This window comes from Nicotiana sylvestris, chromosome 2 (genome assembly GCF_000393655.2).
Source record: "Nicotiana sylvestris chromosome 2, ASM39365v2, whole genome shotgun sequence".
Classification (NCBI taxonomy): Eukaryota; Viridiplantae; Streptophyta; class Magnoliopsida; order Solanales; family Solanaceae; genus Nicotiana; species Nicotiana sylvestris.
Genome location: NC_091058.1, coordinates 176,908,243 through 176,931,426, shown reverse-complemented (window position 1 = coordinate 176,931,426; position 23,184 = coordinate 176,908,243). Strand labels below are relative to the sequence as shown.

Genomic DNA, 23,184 nt, shown 5'->3' with positions numbered 1-23,184 from the left:
GCACCGGTGTTGACTCTACTAGTGAGTACAGATAGGTTCATGGTATATAGTGATGCTTCAAGGATCGGGCTTAGGTGTGTGTTGATGAAACATGGCAAGGTTATAGCTTATGCTTCTAGACAACTCAAGAATCATGAAAAGAACTATCAAAATATGACTTAGGGCTTGTGGCGATGGTTTTTGCATTGAAGATTTAGCACCATTACTTGTATGGGGTCCATATAGATGTATTTATGGACCACAAGAGCCTTCAATATATTTTCAAATAGAAGGAATTAAATTTGATGCAGAGAAGATGGCTTGAGTTGCTCAAAGAATACGACATCGGTATTTTGTATCACCCGGGAAAAGACAATGTTGTGGAGGATGCTCTTAGACGCAAATCTATGAGTAGTTTGGCTCACATAGAGGCATATCAAAGGACATTGGCCAGGGAGGTTCATCAGTTGGCTAGCTTGGGGGTTCATCTTGTGAACTCTAGTGAAGGAGGGGTGATTATCCAAAATAGAGCAGAATCATCACTTGTGGCGGAAGTCAAGGAGAAGAAATACAATGATCCATTGTTGGTACAGGTGAAGGAGGGAATTCATAATCATAAGACCACAACATTTTCTCTTGGCATGGATGATGGTACACTACATTACCAAGGGCGACTATATGTTCTAGACATTGATGGTCTTCAAGAAAGAATTATGGCAGAAGCTCACACTTCCAGTTATTCCATGCACCCAAGTTTTACAAAGATGTATCACGACCTCAAGGAAGTCTATTGGGTGAATGACATGAAAAGGAATGTGGTGGACTTTGTGGCAAGGTGTCCGAATTGTTAGCAAGTGAAGGCCGAACATCAACGTCTTGGTGGGTTGGCACAAAGCATAGAAATTCCAATGTGGAAATGGGAAATGATTAATAAGGATTTTGTGGTAGGATTATCGCGCACTCTGCGCAAATTTGACTCAATTTGGGTGATCGTGGATTGACTCACGAAATTAGAACACTTCTTGCCAGTTAAATCTACCGACACAGCGGAATAATATGCTCAGTTGTATATCAAGAAAGTAGTCAGTCTTCATGGCACTCCAGTTTCCATTATTTCCGATCGAGGGGTTCAGTTCACAGCTATGTTTTGGAAGAAATTTCAGCAAGGTTTGGGTATGCATGTAAAACTTCCCACAACCTTCCATCCACGGACCGATGGCCAAGCAGAGCGGACTATTCAGATGTTTGGGGACATGTTGCGTGCTTATGTTCTTGATTTAAGGTAGCTGGGATGATCATTTTTCACTCATAGAGTTTGCTTATAACAACAGCTTCCATGCACGTATTTAGATGGAACTATTTGTGGCATTGTATGGTAGAAGATGTAGATCTTCCATTGGGTGGTTCGAGATTGGGGAAGCTGAGTTGATAGGGCTAGACCTCGTGCATTAGGCCATGGAGAAGGTTACGATCATAAAGGCACGGTTGAAAACTATTCAGAGTCGCCAAAAATCCTATTCGGATGTTCGTCACAGAGTCTTAGAGTTCAAAGAAGATGATTGGGTATTCTTAAAGGTTTACCCCATGAAGGGTATCATGTGGTTTGGGAGAAAGGGGAAATTGAGTCTGAGGTATGTAAGGGCATACAAAATCATTCAGAGGATTGGTTAGGTAGTGTACAAGCTTGAGCTACCACCTGAGATGTCATTAATGCACCTAGTATTTCATATGTCTATGCTGAAGAAAGTAATCGGGGATTCATCGCTTATCATGCCAGTTCAAACTATTGAAGTTAATGAAGAACTGTTATATGAAGAAATTCCAGTTGCCATTCTTGATAGTCAAGTCTGAAAGTTGAGAAATAAGGAAATTGCTTCCGTGAAAGTGTTATGGCGAAACCAGCAGGTTGAAGAGGCCACTTGGGAAGTCGAGGAAGAAATGAAAAAGAATTACCCTCACTTGTTTAAATAGATGTTTAATCCTTTCTTTTAATGAACTTGTCGCCTATGAATTTTTGTATCACTTTTTCAGTTAAAGGGGTAAGATGTGTAGGTCTTCTTCCTAAGAGGTAAGATTCTATTACTCAAACTCTTAATTTCAAAATATAACTAGAATGGGCCATTAATAAAGGTAATTCATGGGGATGGGAGTGCTTACCTTGCATACATGTATTCTTAAGATGTGTGGGAAGGTTGTGAGTGAAAGATGGAAAAGAATGGGGTATGGGTTGGTGCAGTATTTCATAAAAAGGGCCATGAAACCTTAATAGACACAAAGTGTTTGATAGAATGCTCAAGTAAGCTAAAATCATGATCGTTTTTCTAATTCTGGGTTCAATTTTGCTATATTGCTAAAATAGATTGAAGTTGCTAATTCCGGAACATCTTAAAGTTTTAAGAGGCTCAATTGAGGTATATATGCCTAAACCCCCCTTCTTCTTAGAATCGAAACCATTGGTGTTCGTGTAATTGGTGTAAGTCCCCAAATTGATCATACTAGAATTGACAATCCCAAATGTGTTGGGTTGAATGATATATGTTCAATATTTATACAAAATGCTTATCATGTCATCTTTCCCTTTGAATATATGTTTTATAATGTGGAATATGTGTTAAGAAAGGTTAAAACTTCATGTCGAAAATCAAATAAAAGTTGTTGTGCCAGTTTGTATGAAAGGCCTCTATGTGCTTAGGATTTTCCAAGTCTTTCCCTTATGTGTAAAAATGCCTTATATGATAGGACTTATTGTTGCTGATGATAATGTTATTGAACGTGTAAAAAAGGAAAATTTGAATTGTAAAATACGGCCAAGTTCCAAGAACGACTTAAATAAATGAGGCCACCTGTGCCAATGTATTGAAAGATGGGAAAGAAATGTGAAGTGAGATGATCGATTGAAAGGATGATGTATCAAGTGAGATGGCCTAGCCGATCAGGCCATGATCCGATGCCATGCTGCACACATGGTGGTAATTGTGCCGGAAATATATTTCTATTATTGGTGTGGTTGATGTCTCAATAAGATGACCTAGCCGATCGGGTCGAGATCGGACTCCATGTAAGAACTAGTGGTATTGTGAATTGTGGTACATGGCACTAAAGATCACCCAACCTAATAAGATGGAAATTGACTTGAGAACTTATGTGATCCTTACTTGATGTTTTAGTATCATTTGAAGCCCTTATTGTACATCATGACTGTTTCTCCTTTGTTTCATTATTCATTCTATTAAGATGATATTTTAGCTTTACATACTAGTAATATTCGACATTACTAATGTCCATTTTGTCGGGGGCGCTACATCTTTAAATGGATGTAGGTGGTTCCATAGCAGACAGTGTTGATCGCAGCTAGTGGCACATCATCATCATCTTCCCGGCAGACTTGGTAAGCCCCATATAATCCCGGGGTCATGTAGTGCATCTTTTATTTATATGTTTACCACATTTTGAGGTATAGTCGGGGCCTTATTGCCGGCAGTATCGTAACTGTCTTTCGTATCTTTAGAGGATCTGTAGATATTTATATGGGTTGTGTATGGGTGCTAGAAAGGTCAGGCGGAATATGATGTGTTTTGGACTCTTGTTCCGCTAGATTGTAAAGTGTATGTATTTTGGGAACTTAACAATGATGTAGTAAAACGAAATAAATTAGTAATGTGCGTATATATATGATCCTTCTACTATTTAACTAATGGAAACGCGCCTTCTCTTAATCATAAATGAGTTTGGTAGAAAGCGTCTATTAGGCTTACTCAACCGGGTCCACTCGGTTGAGCGTCGGTCGTGCTCCCCAAGGTTGGGGCATGACATACAGCCATCGTGCCATGAATAAAGAATCATACGTATGGACAAGAAAGTGTCACACCCTGAACCATGGATTGGGCGTAACACGGCACTTAGTGCCTGACTGCATGTGACCGAGCGAACCAACTTTATGACTGGATCAACATGTGGTATAACTGTAAGCTAGATGTAAATATATAACATGATGATATACTAAAGAGTCTGACTGAAATATCATAGATGCGGAAAATACTAAAAGGCCTGCAAGTATAAACGAGTAGCCGTCAAGGCTAACATATAAAAGCCTACTAATATCTGACTGACTGGGCTATGGTCTACGAAGCCTCTAAATATTACTGAAAATGCTAATTGTTTACGGGGATAAGGTCCTCGGTATACCTTATTTACTAAAATACTATAATGACTGAAAAAGGGAGGGATAATGCCCCGAAAGACTGGAGCTCACCAATAGCTGATACAAGATGTCCTAGCATGCAGAATCGTCAACCTGTAAATCGTTACCTGCATCACGAGATGCAAGGCCCTTGATAAAAGGGATGTTAGTACATTTGAATTGCACTGGTATGTAAAACAACTGAAGGAAAGAACTGTAAATACTGTAATTGAAGCTGATAACTGAACTAAACATAGGAAGTAAGGTTGTGAATACTACATCTTCTGAATGATGATCCAACTGTTTATCTGAATAACTAGACTGCGGCCTCAGGACCTATATATATATGTATGTATATATATGCACAAACCGCGGCCTTGGGTCCAAGTATACGTATACATAACTGCGTCCTCAGGCCCAAAATGCGTAAGCATAAACTGCGGCCTCGGGCCCAAATACAGATGTTCAACATTCAGGAACTTTGAATCAGGAATTGAGAATCATACTGCAATACATCATACTAAAATACACGATACCGAAATAATGAATAGGGCTAGATTGAGATGCGTATTCATAATAAGTTGATTTGTCATAACTGTAACTCATAGGATATCGAATGATTATGAAACTATGCCATCTAGAGAATAGAAGTTCTACTACTATTCTTGGAACTAGGCATAATATTTCTGAGGAAACTAGTAATAGTCATAATGAATGGGACGTAGGGAGAATCATTCTCAAACATAAAGAGTTAGTTTCACATACCTCAATTTCGCCCCTTAGTGATACTACAATGATCCACAACACTAAGAACCTTCAATCTACAATAGCAACATCCAATTGAAACAATATTAGTAACAAATTCCATAACTTAAGCCATTTAGGCATATTATCAAACACCTTGTATGCATAAATCTCTAGATCCCATCACCATATATTTAGTTCATCCAACTACCACCATTCATCAACAATTTATCCCACCATCATGATTAACCAATTATAACTTTCATCATCATATATGTGACCATCCATCCACACCCAACCAACAAAGTTCCATTAAATAATCATCTATTCTCTCTCTACAATAGTTATGTAATTAAATTTGAAATTTAATGGCTTCCAATAACCATACCAAGAGATCTATTACTTATTCATACTCATATTTCCTTAATAAATCTTAAGGGTGTAGGATTACCTTTTGGAAGAAATCTTACAAAAACCTCCTTTGAGTTCTTGAAGAAATTTCTTGAAGATCTTGAAGAGGGTAGGAGTTGGTCCTCTTGAGTGGGTGAAAAAGAACCCCAAGGGTCATCCAAATAGAATGGGGAAAATGAATCCCGAAATTGTGTTTATAAGCCAAGATTTTAGACGCGGACATGGATGCTTCGCATTCGAGCAGTCCTCCGCTCAGGATCTCGGATGCTACGTGGATGCTATGGTAGCACTTCACTGCCAGCCACTCTTTTCGGATGTGGCCTCGGATGCTTCGCATCCATGTATTCCTCCGCCAACCTTTGGTAATTTGGTCATAACTTCTTATAGGTAAGTCCTAATGACAAACGGTTTGAAGCGTTAGAAACTAGACTCAAAGATTCGTTTAATAGGTTGTGCATCATCTAAAACCTTATATATATGTAGATATGCTCGTCGAAAGTATGGTCTTGTGCGCACTTATTATCATAACAAATTGATATGCCCCGTACACTTATTATCATAACAAACTGATTACCATCACGTTAATACTTAATTAATGCATCCACAACTGATTCAAATTTACGGGGTGTTACATTATCTCCCCCTTGGGATCATTCGTCCTCGAATGATTGTCCTTGTTGTATTTTCGGCTATCTTCGGACCTTAAATGTGTTTGGTGGGAACATGAACATTCATTAACACTTGCATACTAAACTAAATGAATAAAAGATTACTAAACTGATGAGATACTGAACTGAATAGGTACTAGACTGAATGGCTACTAAACTGACTAAACACTGAAAGACATGGAGATTGTTATATAAGGTCTAAGGGAGAAGGTTAGTTACCGTCTAGATTCTTTGCTTTCTCTCCAAAGAGATGGGGATATCTGGACTTAATGTCTTCTTTGGCTTCCCACGTTGCCTCTTCAACCTTTTGATTTCTCCAAAGCACTTTCATTGAAGCAATTTCCTTAGTTCTGAGCTTGCGCATTTTACGATCCAAGATAGCCACTAGAATTTCTACGTATGTCAGGCTGTCTTTAACCCCTATAGTCTCTGTAGGAACCACAAGATAAGGGTCTCCCATGAATTTCTTTAACATGGACACGTGAAACACTAGTTGTACAGTAGTAAATTCTTATGGCAATTCTAACTCATAAGCTACCTGCCCGATATTTCGCAGGATTCTATATAGCCCAATATAGCAGGGACTAAGCTTCCCCTTCTTCCCAAATCTCATAATGCCTTTCATAGGTGAAACCTTCAAAAACACCCAATCATCCACTTGAAACTCTAGGTCTCTATGTCGCATATCCGAATCGGACTTTTGGCGACTCTAAGTCGTCTTCAAATGCTCTTGAATCAACTTGACTTTCTCCATCGCCTGATAGACCAAATTAGTTCCTAACAACTCCGCTTTGCCAACTTTGAACAAACCAATTGGTGATCTACACCTTCGCCCATGCAGAGCTTCGTAAGGTGCCATCTTTATACTAGAGTGATAGCTGTTATTATAAGTAAACTCAATGAGGGGTAGATGATCATCCCAATTACCTTTAAAATCGATAACACACTCCCTCAACATATCCTCAAGAGTCTGAATGGTGTGTTCCACCTGGCCATCTGTTTGAGGATGAAAAGCAGTGTTGAGGTTCACCCATGTGCCCAACCCCTTCTGAAGGGATTTCCAAAAGTTCGTTGTGAACTGAGAACCACGATATAAGATTATGAACCCATGCAATCGGACAATTTCATGGATATACAACTTGGCATAATCCTCAGCCGAATCCGTAGTCCTCACTGGCAAGAAGTGAGCTGACTTGGTAAGTCGATCTACAATCACCCAAATCGAATCATGCTTCTTAAACGAGCGATGTAGACCTTTTATGAAGTCCATGTTTATCATATCCCATTTACAAATGGGAATTTTTACACTCTGAGTTAAACCACCAGGCCTCTGGTATTCGACTTTCACCTACTGACAGTTTGGACATTTAGCCACAAAATCTGCTATGTTCTTTATCATATCGTTCCACCAATAATCTCCTTAAGATCGTGATACATTTTTATGGAACCTGGGTGAATAGAATACCTGGAATCGTGGGCTTCTAACATAACTCGCTCTTTGAGCCCATCTACATTTGGAATGCATAGTCTGCCTCTGTACCTAAAAGTACCATCATTTCCCCCTTGTTCAAAAGTTGTAGTCTTGTATTTGTGAATTCCCTCCTTCAGCTGCAATAAGTAGGGATCACTGACTTGCTTTTTCTTCACTTCGGCTACTAAGGAGGATTCAGCCCTATTCTAAAGAACAATGCCACCATCTTCGGAGTTCAAAAGTCGAACTCCTATACTTGCTAAGCAGTGGACTTCCTTCATCATGGTTTGCTTGTCTACCTCAACATGAGCTAAGCTTCTCATAGAAAGCCGACTGAGAGCATCGGCTACAACATTGACCTTCCCCAGATTATAGAGGATATCAACATCATAATCATTAAGTAATTCAAGCCACCTCCTATGACGTAGATTCAATTCTCTTTGCTTGAAGATGTACTGGAGGCTCTTGTGATCTGTAAAAATGTCAACATGCACCCCATACAAATAATGGCGCCAGATCTTAATGGCAAACACCACAGCTACTAATTCAAGATCATGAGTCGGATAACTCTTCTCATGATCCTTGAGTTGTCTCGATGCGTAGGCTATGACTTTACCATGCTGCATTAATACACACCCAAGACAAACCCCTGAAGCGTCACAATAAACAACGAACCCTTCGGTTCCTTCCGGTAGTTTCAAGATTGGAGCTGAAGTCAACCTCTTCTTTAACTCCTCAAAACTTTTCTCGCAAGCGTCCGACCATTGAAACTTGACTTTCTTCTGAGTTAATCTAGTCAAAGGGGACGAGATAGAAGAAAATCTCTCTAAAAAACTCCTATAATAGCCTACTAGACCCAAGAAACTTCTTATATCGGATACTGAGGTGGGTCTAGGCCAATTCTTCACTGCCTCGATTTTCTGAAAGTCTACCTTCACGCTTTCCCCTGAGATGACGTGGCCCAAAACACTACTGATTCAAACCAGAATTCACACTTAGAAAATTTTGCATATAGCATGTGATCCTGTAGTGTCTGCAATACAATTCTGAGATGTTCTGCATGGTCAGTCTCACTACGGGAATAAATCAAGATCAATAAACACAATAAAAAACAAATCAAGATAGGGCTTAAAGACCCTATTCATAAGGTCCATGAAAGCTGCTAGTGCATTCGTTAAACCAAATGACATTACCAAAAAAATTGAAATGCCCATACCGAGTCAGAAAAGCTATTTTTGGACTATCAACTTCCTTAACTTCAACTAATGGTATCCCGATTTGAGGTCAATCTTGGAATAACACTGGGCACCCTGAAGTTGATCAAATAAATCATCTATTCTAGGAAGAGGGTATTTGTTCTTGAGGGTGACTTTATTCAACTGACAATAGTCAATGCACTTGCGCAAAGACCCATTCTTCTTTCGGACAAACAAGACCGGTGCACACCAAGGTGAGACACTTGGCCTTATGAATCCCTTATCTAGAAGATCTTTCAACTGTACTTTTAGCTCTTTCAACTCTTCTGGAGACATTCTATAAGGTGGAATAGATATAGGCTTAGTGACGGGGAGTAGACCAATTCCAAAGTCAATCTCCCTATCGGAAGGGACTCCGGGAAGATCTTCGGGAAACACTTTTGGGAACTCATTTACAATTGGTACCGACTGAAGAATGGGAATCTGATCATCTGCATTCTTAACCTGAACCAGGTGATAGAAATATCCTTTGGAGATCATCTTTATGGCTTTAAGATAAGAAATAAACCTACCCCTATGTGTTACTGCATCACCCTTCCATTCTAAGACTGGTTCACCGGGAAATTCAAAACTCACTATTTTGGTTCTACAACCCACTGTGGCATAACAAGACTCTAACCAATCCATGCCACTTATCACATCGAAGTCTATCATCTCCAATTCTACTAAGTCTGCTACAATAAGGCGATGATACACTATGATTGGACATCCCCTATAGATACATCTTGTTATAACTGATTCTCCAACTGGGGTGGATACTTCAAAAGGTTCACACAACTTTTCTAGTTCTATCCCAAATTTCTTAGCAATATATGGAGTTACATAAGATAGGGTGGATCCCGGATCTATAAGAGCGTAGACATCAAAGGTGAATATAGCATACCTGTGACAACATCTTCCCAAGCCTCCATATCCTGACGCTCTGCCAGGGCATACAAGGGGTTTCAACCACCTCCTGTATTATTAGACTTTGCTGCACCACGCCCTTGTTGGCCCTGAGAGTTATGAGGGGCTGCTGAATTAGTGGACTGAGCTACATTACCTCCATTGTTCTACTTTGCTTAAGGACAATCCCTCAAAAAGTGGCCTTGCTGACTGCACCCAAAGCAACCATTTGTGCTTGAATAACAAAACCCTGGGTGCCTCTAACCATACGTGTTGCAAATAGGGAAACCAGGGACTCTATAGCCCACACTAGCATGTGACTGTGAGTCTACTATTTTGAAATTCTGGTTTTTCTTGTTGTACTTTGACCTTTGAACTGGTGCACTAGATGAAGATGGAGCAGGTCCAGATTTTGATTTCTTGAAAAACTGGCGATTGCCTACTGCTTGAGATCCCCCATGGTTGAAATTTCCTGCAGACTTAACTCTCTTGCTGAATTCCCTGTCCTTTTCTCTTTGTAGCCGCTCTTCTTCCTTCAACCTGTCTTCGTTCCCTTGAACAAAGGCAACCATCTTAGTGATGGTCATGTCATTATTTTGAGCAGCTATATTAGCATAAGCAAACAAGTCATCTGAAAATCCCAAAACAAACCGTTTAACTCTGGCCCTCATATCACGTACCATTTCCGGAGTATACTTAGCCAGAGAGACGAACTTGAGGTAGTACTTATTCACACTCATATCATTCTGTTTGAGTCTCTCAAACTTTAAAGACTTAGCTTCCAAGACCTTAATGGGTATAAAATGCTCAAGAAACACATCTACAAACTCCTTCTAAGTTGCAGAAGTTGCATCCTCCCCGCGGGACTCTTCCGATGTTTCATACCAAGTGTTGGCAACATCTTTCAGCTAGTATGTAGCAAGCTCTGCTGCCTCAGTGTCTGTAGCATGCATCACTCAAAATATCTTCTAAACCTCAGCAATGATGTTTTGTGGATCCTCATCTTTTCTTGACTCTATGAAGACTGGAGGTTTCATGTTGAGGAATTCCCTGGACCTGGAACTACCCGTCTCACGAACAACACTTGTTCCCTACCTTTGAGCCTAGGTAGCCATAATCTGGGTGAGCAACTGGACAGCTCCCCTAAAATCCATGTCTGAAGCACTGGGCACTGAGCCTGATGCAACCCCCTGGGCCGGAGAGTCCTCCTCTTGAACAAAATTAGTCGTAGCCCTCTGGCTAGTAGCTGAGGCCGTCCTGGTGTACTTTCTCTTTACACGCATGTTTCTGAAATACGCAATTCGCACGAGTTAGAAAGATTCCTGAAAGCATAACTCTAACTGCACGACCTAGAGTACGAAAGAAATGGAACAATCCTAGATGTCTTGGTGGTCAACTGTTTACACGTGTGGCACACACACACACATAAAAGTGACCCCACTGGACACGGCTTCATAGACTCCCTAGGACTCCTAAACCTAGGCTCTGATACCAAGCTTTGTCATGCCCCGAACCATGACCTGAGTGTAACACGGCACTCGGTGCCTGACTGCATATGACCGAGCGAACCAACTGTATGGCTGGATCAACATGTGGTATAACTGTAAGGTAGATGTAAATATATAACATGATGATCTTCTAAAGAGTCTGACTGAAATATCATAGATGCGGAAAATACTGAAAGGTTTGCAAGTATAAACGAGTAGCCGACAAGGCTAACACATAAAAGTCTGCTAATATTTGATTGACTGGGTTATGGTCTACGAAGCCTCTAAAGAATACTAAAATGCTAATTGTTTATTGGGACAAGGTCCCCGGTATACATTATTAACTGAAATACTATAATGTCTAAAAAAGGGAGAGATAATGCCCTAAAACTCTGGGGCTCACCAATAGCTGATATGAGATGTCCTAACAAGCAGAATTGTCAACCTGTATATCATTACCTGTATCGCGAGATGCAGGTCACGGGCAAAATGAGATGTCAGTACATCGCCTCATGCCCAAAATGCGTAAAGCATAAACTGCGTCCTCTGGCCCAAATACAGGTGTTCAATATTAAGGAACTTTTAATCAGGAACTGAGAATCATATTGCAATACATCATACCAAAATACATGATACCGAAATAATAAATAGGGCTGGATTGAAATGTGTATTCAAAATAAGTTGTTTTGTCATAACTGAAACTCATATGATATCGAATGATTATGAAACTATGTCATCTAGAGAATAGAAGTTATACTACTATTCCTTAAACTAGGCATAATCTTTCTGAGGAAACTAGTAATACTCATAATAAATGGGACATAGGGAGAATCATTGACATTCCCAAACGTAAAGAGTTAGCTTCACATACCTCAATTTCGCCTTTTAGTGATACTACAATTATCCACAACACTAAGAATCTTAAATCTACAATAGCAACATCAAATGGAACTATTATTAGTAATAAATTCCATAACTTAAGCCGTTTAGACATATTATCAAACACCTTGTATGCATAAATCTCTACATCTCATCACCATATATTTAGTTCATCCAACTACCACCATTCATCAATAATTTATCCCACCATCATGATTAACCAATTTATAACTTCCATCATCACATATGTGACCATCCATCCACACCCAACCAACAAAGTTCCATTAAATAATCATCTATTCTATCTCTACAATAGTTATGTAATTAAATTGGGAATTCAATAGCTTCCAATCACCATATCAAGAGTTCTATTACTTATTCATACTCATATTCCCTTAATAAATCCATACATGTAAGTCTAAGACCGTAGGATTACCTTTTTGGAAGAAATCTTACAAAAACCTCCTTTGAGTTCATGAAGAAATTTCATGAACATCTTGAAGATGGTAGGAATTGGTCCTCTTGAGTTGGTGAAGAAGAACCCCAAGGGTCGTCCAAATAGAATGGGGAAAATGAATCCTGAAATTGTGTTTATAAGCCCAGATTTTGGACGCGGATGTGGATGCTTCGCATTCGAGCAGTCCTCCGCTCAGGAGCTTGGATGCTACGTATATGCTATGGAAGCACTTCACTGCCAGCCCCTCTTTTCATATGCGGCCTCGGATGCTTCGCATATGCACAGTCCTCCGCCATCCTTTGGTAAGTTGGTCATAACTTCTTGTAGGAAAATCCAAATTACCAACGGTTTGGTGATTTAGAAACCAGACTCAAAGCCAGTACATTTAATAGGTTGTGCATAATCTAAAACCTTATATATCTGTAGATAAGCTCATCGAAATTATGGTCTTGTGCGCACTCATTTGGAATTTTAGTCTATCATGTAATTTTCCGATTTGGCTAAGACTTAGGTCTCTCCTTAGACCCTAAATCACTTATGATATGCCTCGTATACTTATTATCATAACAAATTGATTACCATCACGTTAATACTCATTTAATGCATCCACAATCGATTCAAATTTATGGGGTGTTACAGAGAGCCAATGAAATAAAAACGTTATGAGTGGTTGAAAGTACTAATGAAGCTATAAATGGTGTGAAAGGTTATGAGGTGAATGTATTTGTATTTCTGTTTCCTTTGTATGCAAAACAAAAAAAATATATTTTTAGGAGTATCGTTAGTCACCGAGGGAGTATCGTTGGGAGATGATTTAGTTGACATGGTGAAACCCTTCTTTAATGGCCAAGATTTACCTAAATTTATCACTCATACAAATCTAGTGCTTTTGCCAAAAAAAAAGGAGGAGGTTAATACATTCAGTGATATGAGGCTAATAAGCTTTAACAATTTCATCAATAAGGCGCTCTCGAGAGTGATACATGAAAGGTTGGTGGATCTTCTTCCTAATCTAATCTTTGATGAACAAGCGGAGTTTGTGAAGGAGAGGAGTATTGTAGAAAATGTGTTGTTAACACAGGAGATTATCACTGGCATTAGACTAAGGACAAGAGCAAGTCCTAATATTGTGGTCAAGTTAGACATGACTAAAGCTTAAGATTGACTTTCACGGATTTTCTTGACAAAAGTTCTGAGGAAAATGGGTTTTTGTTAGAGATTTATTGGTTTGGTGCATTGTATTATCTCTAACAATTGGTACTTTGTTCTTCTTAATGGACAACCTTATGGATTTTTAAATCTACAAAAACGGTGAAACAAGGAGATCCATTGTCACATACACTTTTCATATTGGCAGCAGAAGCCTTGTCAAGAGGCTTGAACTCACTGCATCTGAATCTATATATTTATGGATTTGATCTGCCAAAATGGAGTCCAAAAATTAATCACTTGGCGTATGCAGATGATACAATAATCTTTTCTTCTTCAGATGTCACTTCCTTACAACTCATCATGGAGGTGTTGAGTGCTTATGAGATTGCGTCGGGGCAACTGATCAATAAAGCAAAGTCAGTCGTGTTTATGCATCACTCAACAAGCATGGAGGTGCTTACAAAGGTTCAAAGAATAACTGGGATTAGTAAGCAAGATTTTCCTTTCATATACTTAGGCTGACCTATTTTTTATACAAGGAGAAAAATGGATTACTACCAAGGTTTAATCAATAAAGTAATTGGTAGACTACAAGGCTGGCAGGGTAAACTATTGTCCATAAGAGGTAGGGCTGTTTTGATATCCCATGTATTGCAAAGTATGCCAATTCACCTTCTCTCATCTGTTAATCCTCCTTTATATGTTATTGATAAACTACATAAGATGTTTGCTCAAATCTTTTGGAGCAACTCAATAGGAGGAAAGAGTAGACATTGGTCTTCGTAGAAAATTTTATGCCTACCTGTTGAAGAAGGAGGGGTATGGTTTAGGTTTTTACATGATGTATCTTGTATTGCAAAAAATTGAATGTTGTAATTGTACCTTGGAAGCGTGGATTACATGCTTGGAGGAAGATGCTTGAATGTAGGGACTTGATAGAACATCAAATTTTATGGAAACCAAAAATGGAATCTTCTCTTTTTTGGTATGATAATTGGACAGGATTAGGAGCACTCTATTTCAATATTCCTCCAGACTTTCCACTTGATGAATCAGTAAACAATGTGAGGAATGTGATCAATAAAGGAATGTGGGATGAAAATCGTTTGAGGACTCTACTACCAGACGAGTTTGCTGATCACATTATTGAAAATATTACACCTTCAGTGGAACATGATATGCTTGACAAACAGGTGTGGATGTTGGATACAAGGGGTGGTTTTAGTGTGAAGACGTCATGGGAATATTTACGAAGGATATGGGATCCGAACAATGCTTACAAAAATATGTGGGTTAAGGGATAGCCTTTCAAGATATCTTTCTTTATGTGGAAGGTGTGGAGAGCTAAGTTGCCACTGTGATAAGGAGAATGAGTTATGTTGTTACTTATAGATGTTGGTGTTGTGCCAATCCACAAGATGAATCCATGGCTCATGTATTCTTTAGATCATACGCTGCCACTAGAACATGGTCGTACTTCTTCGCTCATGCTGGATTGTCATTGGATGGATTAAATTTACACCAGGCAGTGGTCAAATGCTGGACAGCCCATGTAATTCCTCGACTCAAATCAGCTTTTCAGGTGCTGCCATCAATCATCGTTTGGGAATTATGAAAAGGAGAAACAGTTGCAAATATGGGGAGATGGTTACAGTTATTAGAGTGATATATCAAGTATCCTCTGCTTTGCAAGCTTTTGTCAAGGTTAGGAAGCCTGGCCTGAAACATGTACCTCACAAATGGCCAGACCTTTTGCAAATGCTCGAGCAGTATACGCCAAGGCTGAAGGTCACTAAATTGTTATGGGAATTTCCTATGTAATGGTGGATAAAGGTGAACATGGATGGTGCAGCTAGGGGAAATCCGGGCAGAAGTGCAATCGATTTTTGCTTAAGGGACAATTATGGGGATGTCATACATGCACATGGGCAGGAGATTAATGAAACAACCAACACTGAAGCGGAGACATTGGCAATACTTGAAGCACTCAGGTATTGTAAGCAGAACCACCTTTCTCATATATGGCTACAAATAGACTCATTGTTATTGAAAAATGTCATTGAGGGGACTTGGAGTACACCATGGGGAATGGTGGAATATGTGGAGGAAATATGAAGATTAATGGAGATGTGCAATGCCAGGATAACACATATTTAGAGAAGGCAACAAATTGGCTGATCACCTAGCCAATTATGCACTGGACATTGGTCCTATTGAGTGGAATTCTTTCGCTCACTGGACATCATAGGTAGAAAGATTCTGAACGATGATAAACCACAATGTCCCTATTTGAGGATAAGAGTTGCAAGAGGTTAGAAGGGGATGAGATGAACAGCACAATGGAGGAGGAGCTTACTGTTACTACATGTTTCCACCTTGTTCAAATCCTTATGGAGGAGAGCATGGTGGATTTGTTTTTTACTAACTTTGTTCTTTTTTGCAAGAAAAGCTATTGTCTTCATGCCTTGCCTCTTGATACAAGTTCAATGGGTGGTATTAGTACTTAGTACTCATTCCCTTGAAGGAGTATTGAAGTCAAGCACAAGCGTGGAAACAAAAATGAAAGCTTGGATAACAATGATGATGCTAGAGATTGGCTGTGATACTAGGGCCTATCATATAAGGCAAGAGCTGAACATCCTTTGGTCTGTTACATTAGCTACGTACCTTGGTACAGTGAAATAGTACTCCCTTGCGAAGATCACATGTACTGGAGTATGGGTCGACGCCCAGTTTTTCTGCCATGATGATCACTTAATTTACAGGTTTTTCCGAGGAAAAATTAGTCTACTGGATGTATTGTGGATAGACAACCCAATATGCTTCAGTAACACACCACCTCACAATGAGTTTCATGCAAAAATTTCAACAGATTACACATGGAGTTCGCATATAACTTTGTACCAACAGTGTGTGCCCGTCACGATTCATTTTGCTGGACACTGCAAGTAGCGGCTGCCACAACTATTTTTTTGGTACTGCAAGATTGGAAACATTGCACAAATGTTTCAAACCCAGTTGTGCGAAAATCTGGGCAGTGATGAATGCTCGCACAATGATGAAGATTTGCACTCTTTGGATTATATGGATAGGCAAGCACAGTGACTTTACATGGCTAGTTTTCATTCATCTTTTATACAACTATTTTTATAGGATGAAATGTGCTACTAATTTTTGCTCAAAATTGGGACTAATAAGTATTATGTAACCACCAAAGCTTATTTCCTTTCATTTTGTAAGACCTCACTCTATTTTGTTTTTGTTTTCTATATATATAAAAACTAGCCCTAGGCACCCTGCCTAATAATTTGCTACTAAAAAAAAGTCTAAAGCGGTCAAATTTTCACATATAAAAGTCGTGTACACAGTCGTCATCTCGTATACACGTCTTCCACGTAATTCAAATAATGCAACCAAATCATCCATACAGGGTAGTTACCCCACACAAAGTTAGGCAAGATATTTACCTCAGCTATGCCAAATCAATACTTAATAATAGGTTTTGCTTTACAATTTATCTTCGTTCGGCTCAAATCTAACTAAAATCGACTTAATAACATCCAGCAATGCAAGAGAAACCAATTACAATAGATAAAGCTACGATCTTTATAAAATACCCCAAAAGTCAACTCCGGAGTCGCCCGGTCGAAATCTGGATCCAAGGGTAGATTTCCGACTATCCATAACCACACGAGTCTATATATGTGTTTTGTTTCAAAATCCGAATCTAATTCGACTCTCAAATCCCAATTTTTTATTTTTTCAAAACATAGACAAAATTTTCCAAAATCCATCTTTGATTCTCAAAATTTTGATGTTAAATCTCATATATAATCATGAAATATAGTTAGGAATCGATCAAAATCACTTATCTAATGATTGTAGGTGAAAAACTCATCTCTAAATCGCCTCCAACCGAGGATAGGGTTCAAAGATATGAAAATTGGGCTAAGATCCCCTCTTGCAAAATATATCACCAGCAAATCTGAACCTTGTACAAAACTCTCTGGAATGCGTCTGAAACTCACCCGAGTCCTCAAGGCTCCATACCAAACATCGATACAAGTCTAAAAATATCAAATGAACTCGCCTGCGTGATCAAAACGCCACAATAACATCTAGAACCATGAATCGGACATCAAAAATGCATGAAAGTTACATTGAAACTTAAGAACTTCTAAAAACACAACCACAGGTCTGATTTCTATCAAATCAACTCGGAATGACGCCAAACTCTGCAGACAAGTTCCAAATAACATAATGGACCTATTCCAATTCCCAAAACTGAAATCCGAATCCGATATCCATAAAGTCAAACTATAGTCAAACCTAAGAAATTTCTAACTTTCAAATTGCCAACTTTCGGCAAAACATGCCAAATCATCCTAGGGACCTCCGAATTTAATTCAGGGCATATGCTCAAGTCCAAAATCACAATACAAACCTATTGGAGCCTCCAAATACCGTTCCGGAGTTGTTTTCATAAAAGTCAAACATCGATCAATATTTCCAACTTAAGCTTCTAAAATGAGAATCACTCATCCAAATCAATCGTGAAATTTCCGAAAATTGAAAACACGCAAGTCAAAGCACAAAATATGAAGCCACTCAAGACCTTGAACCACTGAACGGAACGCTAAAGCTCAAAATGACCGGTCAAGTCGTTACAACAACCGGCCGAGTCGTCACATAACTATGATTGATTCATCTGGACACTCACAAATGATGGTTAATTTTCAGTTAAGTCCAGGTACGACTCCCTCACTCCTTATCATAGAAGTCAAATATTCTCCCGGATATGGAGATTGTGTATTCCCCAAAAAAATATCTCAGTTTATTTGGCTATGCTCTCATGACCAACCTCTAAATGCACAACAGTTCTAGGCCTAACTGCAGCCTACCAACCTCATCAGCAACTTTGCTTCTCAACATCTTGACAACCTATCATGGTTGTCCGCTAAATTTTTTACTACTTTCAAATAACATTCCCCTAAGAACTTTTATTCCTTTCTCTCTATGGCAGCTATGGCTTACTAGAAATAACAACCTCTTCGAACATAAGTGCCTGCCAGTGGACCTGAATACTATCATCATTAGAGCTACGAAATTTTATTATCTTACAAATGTCGCATCAACCAAATGGCAAAATATTCCTGTATATGTTAAGTGGCACCCACCAGAACCAGAAGAAACTCATTGCAATTTGAATACTGATGGAGCTGCCTCCCAAGATGGAAATGCTATTGGATGGGAGGCGTTTTCAGGGGTAAGGCAGGTCAGTGGGTACTGGATTTTGCAACTAAAATATCAATGGCCAATAGTATACAACTAGAACTTTGTGCGTTGCTACAGGTTTGAAATTAGCTTATACAATATCAACCACTCCTTCACTGACTGAAATCGACGCCACAGAGTTACTGACATTACTTTCAACACAAGCCATTATATGGTAATCTCTTTGAGCAAGTCACTGCTCAAGCAGCTGGGTGCACACATACAGGGAGCAAAATGTTGCTGATAGCTTAGCGAAGCATGGAACTACCATGCCTACTGGAAGCAGCATACAAGTTTTTGACGCAGCCCCTACTTTTATCTCTTAAGATGTCGCAAGTTGACTACATGGGACTAGCTGTACGTAGATGATGGTAGGCTATAATTAAATATTTTAGTCGCTTATCGCACTCTAATTTACTTCACTTTAATTGAGTTTGAGCGTTAACCGCTAGTGTTTTGCACTAAATACGTGTTTTATGCCTTGTAGGGGTAATTCCGAGCTATGTAGATGTTATGGAACGAATTCGAGCTATTTGGAGCTTTGAAGTCTGAGTAAAAGCCCGAAGGATTAAGCCGGGATCGCGTTCGGGGGTCGAGAACCACGGCTGGATATCAAAAAGCAAGGAAAAAGTCGAACTCTGAGAAAACTACACTGGTGCGCCGCGTGGGGCGTCGTGCCTGTACAATTTCTGCTGCTGTAAATTTTGCACGCTCTCTAAAGTTCCCCACAGATGCCCCGCCTGGCGTGTCGCTCCATGCGGCGCGCTTGTGCAATTTTTACAGATTTCAAATCCTATTTCGCATAGGAAAAGGTGTTTTCGTCTGGGCCCGACCCTACTTAGTATAAATACATGTAAAAAATGTATTTTTGGGACTTTGGACAAACTTTTGACCTAGGAAGAGCACACACCGCGTTTGGAGGAGGCTCCTAACTAGTTTTTCTTCTCTTCACTTCCTTTAATTTCATAGTTTATTAGTTCTAGAGTTTTGGGTACCACATGAACATTGTAGTTTGAAGCTTAAATAATTGTTCTTATTATTTTATCATATTGGTTTATTTATTCAATCTTGCGCTTAATTATTCGATTACTTGATCACCAATTGAATACTATCTACGAATCTAGGATTGAACTTAGGAAAGGGTATTTTAAATTGAATATAAGATTGAGTAGAGCAAGATCTTGAACTCGAGCATTGGGAACGGATTTGCGATTAGGAAAGGAATATACCTAATCGCCTTGCTTGGTTACTATACAAGAATTATTAATGCGTTCTTGTTAATCCTAACTCCGTAGGAATATATGCGTTACGTTAGCTTGAATAGACGATTAGTACTTCGGGAGAAGGCTACGAGTAATATTAACCATATCAACCAATAAACCAGACAAATTAATTCAACGATTTAAGTGGAAGACTCAACGGGATTGTTAGATAACCCATAACTCTAGAATATTGTCTCTTATTGAATTCGTCTCTAATATTGACAATTTGTTTCCTTTGTTTCTTAGTTTACTACTCTAGATTAGCTTTAGTTAAATATTCATACTTTAGAAAATCACTTGGATAGATTATTTGTCTTGGTTTAATTTAATAAATAGTTAATCACAAGTCCCTGTGCGTACGATATCTGGACTTAAAATCCTATATTACTTGTCGAACACGTATACTTGCATGTGCATTTGAGAGCAATAAGTTTTTGGCTCCATTGGCGGGGACATAGAAATTAACTATTTTTTCTATATTAGATTTTTACTTTTTATCTATGAAAGTTTTTAAATTTTAGTTTAGTTTAGTAATTTATTATCTTTGTTTACATGGCATCTTGGAATGAGAAATGGTCGAATATTGGTTGTTCTTATTATGGAGATCCTTGTCCATATTATGGAGGATCACACTCATGGCAAAATTGTGCATCTCAATCTTATGTGTGAAATTTTTGTAAGGTGTGTGGTTGTTAAGGTGGCCATTAGGATAGTTGTCCTAACTCTTATTATTCTTCTCTGAGTCCTTATTATGATATTTTTAATAATGTTTATGAGTTTGATAGGAGCAATGAAGTGGAGGATGTAGAGCGTGTTGCCCGTTTTACGGACATGATGAGGCAAGTAGCCGAGCAACAAGATAAAAATCAAAAGGCTATACAAAGAATTAGGCAGCAATCATGAGAATGAAGGCCAAGGCAGAAGAAGTGACTAAAGAGAGCGAGTTCCCACAAGAAGATAATTTCGAAGAAGCAGATATAGCGAGTCAATCCTGGCTAGAGGAACAAACTCAACTGATAAAATTTCATGAGTTTCTCTGTGATGGTCTTTCAAATATGGCAGAACAAATAATAGAAGGAAGAACTGATCTTAGACAAGAGATCGACCAATTTGGCAGCTATATTCGCGACCCTGATGCAGATTTGAGTGCACTAGTTGATGCGTGTAATGCCCAACAATTTAGTGATGAGTTGTGTGAAGATGAAAAAGATCTTCTAAGACAGATTAAGGATCTAAAATGAGAATACCAATCATTAGACCATGCCTTTATTGATAATACCGAGGTTGAGGGAGTATATATTATTGAGGATGTAAAAAATAATGCAGTTGTAGAGTTGGGGCATGTTGGTCCTCATTTTAAATATTTTCTAAATTATTTTTGGATAGAGACATGGAGATCGAGACTTTGGAGAAATGTATAGATGAAGAACAAAACCTTTACATTCTAAAATTTGCCACGCCAAAAAGACAAAACGACATCCCTCACTAAAAGGCCAAGATGTGCAAGATGTGATACCTATTGTTTGGTTCCTTTATTTTTACATCATTGCTTCAGGAACGTAACGGAAATATTGATACAAAGTTGGGGGCGCAATTCATATTATCAAAGTTAAAGGAAAAGTGATGAAGTAGTTTAGTCATGCCACGACTATAAATAAGGCTCTTATTGGGAGGCAACCCAGCTTTACTGCTTTCTTTTATTTTTTTATTTTTAGTACATTATATTTATAGTATTTGTTTTGATTTTGTAGGATTATAAGCATAGGAAGCAAAGTCATTGGAAGAGTGCAAAAGTGTCTGACCCGAATTTCTCACCTTCTGGGCCGTGATGACGCCTAACATTGAACTCGCTAAGCAAGCCAAAGTCACAGTTTATTACACTTTTTTCCTTTATCTTTCGGATATATAGGACTTAACAAGATCAACCAACAAAAACAAATGTGTAAGAAACAATTTAAAAGCTTAACTTGAGCATTAACGAAATCCGAAATAACATCTACTCAGAACTGGAGTCACAACTCAGGAACTGTCTACGATTACTACAAGTAATGGTCTGAAAGAAAAATAAACATTTGTTTCGGAGGAAAAGTAAAAACATAATACAGTAAAGGTAGAAGGGGACGCCAGGGCCTGCGGACGCCTACAAGACTACCTTGGGTCTCCTGACCTGAAGGCAGCACCCTCGAACTCTGATCAGCCACTATCTCCGAAATCTGCACAGGAAGTGCAGAGTGCAGTATCAGCACAACCGACCCCATGTACTGGTAAGTGTCGAGCCTAACCTCGACAAAGTAGTGACGTGGATGCGGCAGGGCATACAACATATACAACCTGCAACAATTAATACAAAACGGAAAGGTGATACAGAATGTAATCAACAATAACTGACATTAAATAAATCCGGAATCTAATTGTTCTACTAATAGTCAGCTATAACCAATCCTTAAAGGTGTTTCAACATCACGATAATGGATCTCAACATATATGAACACATAGCACCAACTGATGCAGCGTGCATCCCGATCCCATCATATAAACAACAACAACAGTATCAATATTCTCATTTAGTTCTCTTTGTTGCGGCGTGCAACCCGATCCCGACTGTCCACCATTATTACTGCTCAACACATATCACCCGTATTCCTCTTGTTGCGGCGCGCAACCCGATCCCACCTATCCACCCGCATTACTCCTTGTTGCGGCATGCAACCTGATCCCATTATAATATTGTTGCGGCGTGCAATCCGATCCCAATTTACAAATCAACACAAATCGCAAAAATGAAGAAAAGTGTTTCACATACTAAGCCAAATCATCCAATGTTATTATACCTCAATTCACACAAAGGAATATCACTACAAATAAACAACTTCACCGGTGTAAACTACCCAGCGAGACCAACCAAGGTGTACCACGAGGCACCCATAAACCAATAAAGACCAACAGAATAATAAAATCATAACTCGTAAACAATTGAATACTTCAATAAGGAGAGCAATGATTAATATAAAGCAATTAGGCATGGAAGCATTTATGAACAAGTAGCAATTAAGCCATGGAAGCATTTATAAATAAGCAG

At 38.9% G+C, this 23,184-nt stretch overlaps 2 protein-coding genes across 2 annotated transcripts; one reads left to right on the top strand and one right to left on the bottom strand.

Moving 5' to 3' along the window:
* Positions 1 to 284: 284 nt before the first annotated feature.
* Positions 285 to 1,830, top strand: LOC138886001 (uncharacterized). Its single transcript, XM_070167022.1, has 3 exons — positions 285 to 825; positions 1,555 to 1,610; positions 1,723 to 1,830. Exons 1-3 carry the CDS (start codon positions 285 to 287, stop codon positions 1,828 to 1,830), a joined length of 705 nt encoding a protein of 234 aa, XP_070023123.1.
* A 5,829-nt stretch (positions 1,831 to 7,659) lies between these two features.
* On the bottom strand, positions 7,660 to 10,277 carry LOC138886000 (uncharacterized). Its single transcript, XM_070167021.1, has 4 exons — positions 9,903 to 10,277; positions 9,752 to 9,804; positions 8,900 to 9,631; positions 7,660 to 8,425 (listed from the first exon to the last, which is right to left on the bottom strand). The coding sequence occupies exons 1-4, from the start codon at positions 10,275 to 10,277 to the stop codon at positions 7,660 to 7,662; spliced, it is 1,926 nt and encodes a 641-aa protein (XP_070023122.1).
* Positions 10,278 to 23,184: the final 12,907 nt, after the last annotated feature.

Coding starts and splice junctions, on each gene's coding strand:
- LOC138886001 (XM_070167022.1), top strand. CDS start 285: ATGCAGAGAAGATGGCTTGAGTTGCTCAAAGAATACGACATCGGTATT. Junction 826..1,554: donor TGTGGCAAGGTGTCCGAATT/GTTAGCAAGTGA, acceptor GTATTCTTAAAG/GTTTACCCCATGAAGGGTAT. Junction 1,611..1,722: donor AAGGGGAAATTGAGTCTGAG/GTATGTAAGGGC, acceptor TCTATGCTGAAG/AAAGTAATCGGGGATTCATC.
- LOC138886000 (XM_070167021.1), bottom strand. CDS start 10,277: ATGGTACGTGATATGAGGGCCAGAGTTAAACGGTTTGTTTTGGGATTT. Junction 9,632..9,751: donor AGCAAAGTAGAACAATGGAG/GTAATGTAGCTC, acceptor ATGCCCTGGCAG/AGCGTCAGGATATGGAGGCT. Junction 8,426..8,899: donor AGGCCAAGTGTCTCACCTTG/GTGTGCACCGGT, acceptor GGTTTGAATCAG/TAGTGTTTTGGGCCACGTCA.